General features: G+C 38.4%; 1 protein-coding gene across 2 annotated transcripts in view; it reads left to right on the top strand.

Annotated features, from left to right (window-relative positions):
* LOC309700237 (cyclin-dependent kinase 4 inhibitor B-like) overlaps nucleotides 1–9,275 on the top strand; it is a 12,608-nt gene extending 3,333 nt beyond the window's left edge. Inside the window, exons 3-4 of one of the 2 annotated variants that reach the window (XR_014274606.1) lie at nucleotides 1–197; nucleotides 5,916–9,275. The exon at nucleotides 1–197 is cut by the window's left edge and continues 51 nt beyond it. Coding sequence is in view for 1 of the 2 variants with exons in the window: in XM_082523692.1 (XP_082379818.1) it covers nucleotides 1–118; nucleotides 5,916–5,919 (122 nt within the window). In the remaining variant the exon portion in view is untranslated. The remainder of the gene's footprint in view (nucleotides 198–5,915) is intronic. The other variant, XM_082523692.1, reaches the window with a different exon arrangement.
* Nucleotides 9,276–9,371: the final 96 nt, after the last annotated feature.

Genomic DNA, 9,371 nt, shown 5'->3' with positions numbered 1-9,371 from the left:
GGCTGCTCATTGGATACACCGAGAATCGCGGCGTACGCAACAATGACGGACTCACCGCCGAGCAGCTCGCGCGCGGCAATGGCCACACGGACACAGCCACGTTCATCCAAAACCATCAGTGAGTGGATCAAACTGCACCTTACACGAGAAGAGTTTCTGCTCCCAAAATAATATGGGAGGGATTTTTCCTGAGCCCAGTTAAGTCAAAAACACAAAATAAAGGAACAAAACAAAAGTTTTAGTGTAGTGTGTGTGTGTGTGTGTGTGTGTGTGTGTGTGTGTGTGTGTGTGTGTGTGTGTGTGTGTCTGTGTGTTTAGCAATAAAGAGCCATGTAAAAGATGTAGGCTAATTATTTTACATGTCAGTACAGTGGTTTGTGCTCTGAATATTTTGTAGTTTTGTGAGTTTTAAGGCTTCAGGCGTGAGTTTGTTTTTTCTTGTTCTGTTAGTTTTTGTAATTCTGACCTTATTGGTTTAATTATGAATGACCTAAAATGACATTAGTGGACAAATTCCAGCTGCTGGAGCATAACAGTGAGATGTAAAAATTATGTCACGTCAATAACACACATAATGGTCTTAATTTTTTTTTCATATTTTCAACACTAAAAGATACATATTGAAAAATAAAAAATAAAATTCAGTTAAATTTAATAATAAATAACACAGGGATAAGTGGTCGTGGATAGAGTGAAACTATTGTTTCTATCAGCTTACATATAGACTTAATAATAATAATAATAATAATAATAATAATGGATTGCATTTATGCTGAAGCACTATAATCTTTCATTTGTTTCTAGAACCTTTGTGAAACTAAATGAGCAGATTACTGTCTGTGGCCACAACATGTGCTGTGTGTTTAAATCTGTTGCATTTGAGTCATCTTACTTTGCTATTACATTAACAAATGAAATCAAATTTGTATTCTGTTTTTCTTTAATATTTAGGTGACATTTACAGTCACCTAAGTACAGTTGTGCTTTCACATGTTTACTAAGCAGAAGTTAGGAAGTAAAGCCATAAGATTTACACTACAGAGAGTAGTGCAAGGAGCAATTTTATACTTATTAAACCAGTATGCACCTTTACAGGCTACACAATGAATTTAAGGAAAAACAAGCTGCTTTAAATCATAAACATCGTCATAAACTGCTATGCTCATAGATTAACACAGGCAAATATGTCAAAGCTTTCAGACCAGCCTCAGGAGCTGATGCAAACAGATATATGGGGTACTTTCCAAAGTCACACAACTTACCACAACAGCTACAGAAAGCACCGAGTTACTGTTAACCAAACAATCAACGTGAGCTTGAGCTTGGCCTGATTTTACATGTTAATAGTCAAATCGTTAAAATCTGTCAATAGACTCTGAGGAAACACACTGAGCTTTCTGAGGCCCGTCCATTGTGTGCCACAAAACAGCGTTTCTGAATGTAAAGGAAACATAATGCTGCTGTCACCTTTACTATAAAATTATTAAAATATTATTTTCCAGTTCACAGATTGAACTGGTTTGTTTGTTTCTTGTGTTTCGTCAGCGAGGCTTTGAACTCTAATAAAGCGCCTCTTTTTGATACTCAGCTCGAAACATTTAACCGAAAGTGAAACTTAAAATCTTTCGTGCGCATTAACATAATAAAGGCGCGCGCTCCTGTTTTCATTTAGTTTGAAATTAACCGACCGTCTTGTTGTTCAGTTTTTCATACCGTGTTCTTCTCATCTCTTAACGCACTTTTTTTTCTTTTTCCGGTTTCTGAGGCATAAACACAGAGCTGATTTTTCGGGCCAGTTTCTTATAAATAGCACCACAGTCATGGTCGACAGCAGACTGTAAGGCCCACAGACAGGGGGGCATTGGCTCGTCTCATTTTGCTGTTCCAGAAACGCGCGTAATTACAACAACAATATGCGCGCGCGCACGCCACAGATTAATGTAGCCACAGTTATGAAAGTGCAAACATATCTGTTAGATCGCAGATGAGACTAAAAGTTGGAATAATTTTATTTAGGCGCAGATATGATCACCCAAACTAAACACTAGCCGCACACGAACGACGATGAATGACTGGTTTTAGGTTTCAGAGAGACGTGAGGGGTGCTTCCCAAAGTCTGAGCTGCACAGTCATGTTGGTCACCGCGATCGCTGCAGAAGAACTAAACTGCTGTGAAGCAAATAATTACACCGAGCTTGGAATCACCTGCCGGTGATACGGCTGTTTTTAGTTCTTCATAACCAGAATTTGAATTAATGTAACTTGCATTTGAAGTGTATCAGCTGAGGGGCACGGCCTGAGCTCACAAGCTTTTTATGTCAATTCATTTCTAGAGGAAACCGGAGGTCGCTGTGTTAAAGCTGTTCTTTCTGAAATCAGCTCAAATCAGCAGTTCATGCGCACTCGCCGCATCTTCTTTAGCTTTTTTCTCTCAAACAGGACCGGGCAGCTGAACCTGCAGCAGAGCAAGTGTGATTTATTTTAACCTCACCTCAGGTGTCTGCAACCACAAAGTTCCCGATATACATGGGTTTTTTGTGTGTTGTTTTTGTTGTTTTTAAACACCCGGGGCTTAGCCCTAAAGCAGGGGTGTCAAACCCAAATGCACAGGGGGCCAAAACTCAAGGCACACTTTAGGTCGCGGGCCAAACAAGATAAACATTTATTGAACACACTAAAACAATGTTTTTTTTAAACATAAATATGAATAAAAACAGACAGGAATATTATTCCAGAATAAATAAACTTAAAAAAAACTTTTAATATTTTGCTCTTCATAAAAATATATCCTGTCAAAATTATGCAAGTTAGAAATAACCCCAGAAAAAAATTAATGAAAGCATACACAAGGTTGGAGCCGCATGTAGACGGAGCTGGGCATTGCTTCAGGAATGGAACTAATAAACTGTGCGGGCCATTCAGGGTTGTACTTTGCCTCGAGTTTACCATTACACTGCAGCTCCATCTGAATCTGCACAGGTGCAGTTTCCACGTAAATGGGTTGCGAAGCAGCTCGAAATTCTCTTTTTGTGCTTTAAAGTAGTGATGGGATTTTTGGCGCTTTTTAGAGAACCGGCTCTTTCGGCTCGACTTACAAAGAGCCGGCTTTTTTGGCTCCCAACCGGCTCTTCGGGTTGTTTTGTTGCTTTAATTAATTTATTATTAACAACAATATAAAATTATGCACAAAAGGAATTACTAATGCAAAAAAGAAGTGGTTTTATTTATATATGTTTATACATAAATATATGTGGTGGCCCCTAGAGACAAAACACGTACAAACTCCAAAACACATTTCTAGCGTTAACTGAACTTCCAAAGCAGAGCTACTAGATCACTTAAATTACACAATTGAAAGCATATGTGTATTGTTTGTGTATTTATACACAAGCACTCATATATATTCAAATAATTCAAAAAAATGTTCATTTACCTGTTACTACCACACACCAAATCCGGTCGTTGGTACTTCCTGGCTTGTGTAGCCTCTAGGTAACAAAAGCTCAACACTGCGCCCTAGCATCCTGGAGCACTTCTGTTGTGTTTTGTATGTGTTTTGGAGTTTTTACGTGCTTTGTCTGTAGGGGCCACCATAAATAGACATTTATTTATTCACTCCACATAAAATGTAATAAATAAATCATATGATACAAAAACCAACTAGTCACAGTTCAACTTTTAAATATTTAAATTTTCAGCTTTTTCCTTTTAAACAAATTTCAAGTGAAACGACACAAAACACTGCAAACCACAACACAATTAAGTATAAATTATAATATGAAAACAAAAAGAAGATGAATATTCTCTCTCTGAATCCTTTATCATCTGCAACTGAAAATAGTTGTGGATGATTACTATACCTCTCTAATGTGATGTTGTTGTCCCTGGCTCTCTTTCTCTCTCTCTCCCTCCCGCTCTGTTCCTGTGCTACTGAGTGTAACTACCCCCCCTCCCCCCTCATCCCAGAGCAAAGCACAAGGCTCGCGTGCGGAGTGAAGCGGAAAAAAGTGCGAGAGGGTGAGAGAAAGGAAAAAAAAAAAGAAAAACATGGCTCGCCATAAGCAGCCGGCTCGCGTCGTTCACGTCAAAGATCCGGCTCTAAGAGCCATTTCGTTCCCGACTGACACATCACTACTTCAAAGTCCCCAAAGCGCCGCAAACTCAGTGCGCAGTGCGCTCAGTTTATCAGCAAAGTGCGCCGACTTGGTTCAACATTACTTGGCAACAGAGAAAGTGAGGCAGGTTGCACTGGTGCATTTGTGACAGCTTCACTTGAAATGCCTTCACCGCATCATACATGCCATATCCATGAACTGACAGGTTTCCTTGCTGAGCTCAAAAACTCGATTGAGAACTTTTATCCCAACTCAGCCAGCGGACCTCTGTATGATGAGGAATGTCGGCAAACTCTGAATCTATTTCCCACATAAAAGACTGAAACTGACGGTGATTTAAACCGTTAGCTCAGATAAAATTTGCGGTTTGGGTTATGGTGATAATTACATGCTCCTAACCCCTGATTTGTCTATCTCCTCTGCTGCCAACGCAATTAAACTTGCTTTCACAACAGCTTCACTTTGTGATTTTGCTCTGGTGACAAACGTCTGCTGAAATGTCAGATTCTTCTTTAGCTCTTCTCCTTTCTGTAGTTTCTGCATTTAGGTTTTTCAGCTTATCCTGATGTTTTGTCTTGCAGTGCCGTCTTAAATTAAATTCCTTAATTACAGCCACTTTAGCTCCACTAATAAGGCACACGGGTTTACCAGCATGTCTGTAAACATATATTCAGTCTCCCACTGGCACTGAAAGGCTCTGCTTTCAGAATCAACTTTTCTCTCCACCATTGTGAGCGGCTAGCTTCACAATAACAGAAGTTTGACTTGATTGAGCGGGAATGTTCCCAGTTAGCCTAGCGTTCGAAAAGGAGGCTGCAGCGCTGCATTATGGGATCTGTAGTTTGTGTGTTATTAGCACCTGGCCATCGCCGGGCCATGCATAACAATAACAAGTTTGACACATGTGCCCACATGTTGAAGATTTATTAGGCTGTGTTTTGAGTTTTGGTCGAAAAAGAATAATATATATATCACATATGCAGGACACCGTAAACTAGTTTTTTAATTAAGCAGCAAGGCAGAACAAAGTCAGGGCTGTATCAAGACACGAGGACTAAACCCCAATTCAACCAGACCCAGAACTGATCCGGAATTAAAACAGGACTACAACAGTTCAAACATGTCTGTCTCACCTGCTCTTGTTCCCTCTCTGCTCCTCTCTCTCCCTCTTTGTGCTGACAATCAAGCCAAACACCAACATCATCAAATATACAGTTTACATACTCTTCAGGTAAAAACACAAACACTTTAATTGTAAAACATCAAATCAGACTAAAAATTTAGATATTTAGATAATGGAGGTCCACAGGTCTTTTCCTGGTGTCTTGGTTGATATCTCTTGATTTTCCCATGCCATGGCTTAAGCCCAGTAAGCCCCCCCCACCTCAGCTCCACCAATGCTGGTGACAAAGCTTTCATTTATGGACCAAAAGCAATAATTAAGAGATGTGTTAGACGAGCCTGGACAAGAATTATTCATTCTGAGGCAAATGACAGCGTTGTGGAGGATGTAAGCGGGCTGAGCGCAACGAACAGTTTAAAGGTGACAAACCAGTTTTGTCTTTTGCTTCGGAACAAACAGAGGTTTCAATGTCAGTTAAAATTTATCCCAGGGTTAAAATCAAATTTGCGCTCATGCCTCGTGGAGCTGACGACACAGTGAAAATGTTTAACTTTTATAGACTGTAAAACACATTGTAGTTCCACTTATTTTATAATTTTTCAGGTCTAATTTTAGTTAGTATGCATGGATGCAGAGGTTAAATATGTGCCATGAACTTCCACATTTTTCTCCCACAGCTAAGAGGAAGGATGTGATTAAGAGAGCCTGGAGTCTGTTTGGAAAGCAACTTCTTCTTCTGATCTTTTGTTTCCCGAACTTTTTTGCCGGACATTGAACACGTCTATACGTTAAAAACAATAATTAGCGCTACAAAAACTAAAGAACAAAAATCTGGGATTTATATTCACAGTCTGGTGGAAAGAATACTTTGCAACACTTGCTTACTAAATGAGAGAATGTGACTCTTTCATATGGTTATTGAAAAACTGTGAAGCTGAGTGCATAAAAGTGTTTTTCATTGTTATTTTTATGCATTTACCAAACTAATACCTTACATACTGTGAAACATTGCTTTCACATTCACCATTAGGTGCATCTACACACTTCCGACACAGTCACATAAACATTAACTTCTTTTTGATGCTGCATTTTGTTTGATGGTGTTATGTTCTGGTCATCAATGAAAGCTCTCAGAAAACCCCTGGCACCTTTGTGTCTGGGCTAACATTTATCTAAAGCTTCAAAGTTAGTACAAAGTTATGTTGTACCAAACAGCAAGCATCAAAGTGTATCATCTAATTGTAACCTACGGTCTTCTGTTTTTTGTGCACGCAAATAAATCACACGTGCAATTTTCTTCTTCTGTATTGTCTGTTTTATTATTTTCCTTTAGCACATCACAGTCATATTTACTCTTACCAACAAGAAAAGGTTTTGCAAGTAACCATTAAAACTTTACTTACCCTACTCTTTAAATCTTTAGTAGGTTTTTTAAAAATCCAAAGAATTCACCTAAAATTCCTGTGAGTTTGGTTATCTTAATTAGAAGCCCTCACTCTGGGTTTGTGACTAAGCAAAACTTTGTGCAGCTTTGTGCTGAGCAGACATGATTCACTTTCCAGCGTCGGTTGTGGGTGTGTTCGGGGATTTCTACACATCCCTTCATAACTGAAAAGCTTATGAAAGGATCACAGATGTACACATAGTGTGGTACATTTGTTATTTTTTGCATATTTGTCGCAGTAAAAAAGTTTCAGATGAAAAACATTTTATGTTAGAACACCCAATGAATCCAAGGTCCACAACTGATGATGCGTCTTAAAAAATATTTAATACTTTAAATTAGAGATGGCACAATACCACTTTTTTATGTCCGATACCGATATCATAAATTTGGATATCTGCCGATACCGATCAGAATCCGATATAGTGTGTTTTAATCAATAAAACTGTTTTTTAAATATCTTGCTGCATTTTGTATAAGTTCATACTCAAGTTTAAATAAACAACAACACTAAAGCTATTCTGTCATACCTGTATGCAAAAAATACAACAAAATATTTCATAGTTCAGCAAAACTGATCAATCTTATAAACTTAAACCTACACCATCCTTCCTATTCTGGTATTTTAAAGAGTAAGCAACCTAACCAATAGGGTTCTAAAACTCCCAGCAAAAAAAAAAAAAAATAGGGAACCACCCTCCACCTCATGATGCTTACTCGACGTAATAAACTTTAATTTGATGCAGTGTGAAAAAAATGCACAGAAATAAATTATTTTTCAAGAATAATTAAATAGATTCAATATCTTTTTTCAACAGAACTGCAGACTGCACAGATGGTATCTTCCCAAAGGAAAAAGTACTATAGCTTACTAGGGTATATTAGACTTAACAGTTACTATATACAGTAATGGACTTCTATACATTTTACATAAGATTAAAACTTTGGGTGTAAGATTCGGATAATTTTTTTATTAAAAGCTGGACATTTTAAATGAGAATAAGAAAGAAAAGTATGTCTTTGTGCCCCCTTTTCCCTGTTCATGCCCTATCAGCCCCCCTGGCTAAACTTTGCTAGATCCACCCCTGCACAGTTACCATCCCTCAGCTACATAGAAAAAGATCCTGGTGTAGAAAGTAATATTAAATTAATTCTAACAACAGCTTATCAAGCTTAAATGTGCTTCTGTTGTTCAGCCGCTGGTTTCCTCTTTTTGGCACGAAGTGAGCCAAAAACAAACAAGAGAGACGGACTGGCGACAGAAAAGCCGATCAGCTGATCATTGATCAGTTTCATGATTGAAGTAGCAGCAGGAGAGGGAGGGGGAGTTCAAGTTTTATCTCCTTAGTCAATCCGATTATTAAGTGATGACGTGACGAATCCTACTTCCGGGCCTAAAGTAGTCTGCATATGGCTTTTGTGTGATTCTGTTCTGATTGATTTAATATGTCGCTTGTCTCTTTGAGATTGTCATTGTTATTGTTGTAAATAAAGTTCATTTAAAAAAAATATGGCTTTTGTGTTGTTAACATGTTTAATGTTTTGTATTTTCTTCTATTTGATCTCAAAAAGCTCCTAAAACAGTCAGTGATCACTGTTGACCTCCCTCGGCTTTTATTACCGCTAATCATTTATTTAAGCTCAGTTTTTAAAACCTTAGGATGTAACTACAGCCCAGCCCATGCAGCAGTATATGAATGACTAACCTCGTATTGTGGATGGATTATCTCAGTTGTTCTCCTGGCTGAAGTCTGGTCCTTTTACAGCATCCTGCCATGTGATTACATTTGTTCCTGACCACCGAGAACACTCACGCTAACTTTTATCGAGTGGAAAAAAAGTTAGCGTGTTTATATTATGCTAACATAGCTGTGTCGCTAGCAGTCACGTAGCACATCATTATATACCAGCTAGCCCAACTTCAGTAACCCTACAAACGTCACTGCTGTTTAGTTTTCTGTCTTCATTTATGCTGGAAGTGATAAGAAAGCTGTATGTTTTAATTTGTTTCCAAAACCCCGCAGTCAGGACATGCTATATTGTATTTAGATAGAAGCTAGCGAGCTAACTCCCTGCTAACTTCTAACTCCGTTAAATGTCATAAATTCCGTTTTCATGGATGCCTGGATATTAAACTCAATTGTTACACCTGGTAGAGCAGAACGCTGATCATTTTATTAAAGATGAAAGACTTTAGACAGTGTTTTAACTCTCAGTAATGCCACAGTGATCGTTTGATATATGGACCTGCAGCAGAGTTTAGGCCCAGACACGGCTAGTGACGTCAGACTGAACAATCGGATAGAATATTTTACTGAAGGTCTCGGGAATCATCATGGCGGCTTTTGGCAAATGTTAGGTGAGCCTTTTTGTTCTTTTTTTCCTTCGAGTTCGGCCATGGGTGCCATTTTTTCCCAGCCCACTTCCTATTATTAAATCATAACCTTTAACTGAAGGAAGTGAGACCCACAGTTCTATGTTGTTCTGGGGTGTTTTGTGGCCTGTCATTGCATTCTTGGCTCATGTTTGTTACTCCACTCCTGAGAATGTTCGTCACCATTCTAGGTTTTACCCATTTGTGGATAATGTACTGTGTGTGGCTAGTGAAATTGAACTCAGCTTCCAAAAACAAATGCAGTTAATTACAGTTAATACATCATTAAACAAAATAGTGCAATTACTTTTTTGG

Source organism: Aulonocara stuartgranti (genome assembly GCF_965226115.1).
Source record: "Aulonocara stuartgranti genome assembly, chromosome: 23".
Taxonomy (NCBI): domain Eukaryota; kingdom Metazoa; phylum Chordata; class Actinopteri; order Cichliformes; family Cichlidae; genus Aulonocara; species Aulonocara stuartgranti.
Note: the sequence above shows the minus strand (reverse complement) of the source record. Positions and strands in the feature narration are given on the sequence as shown.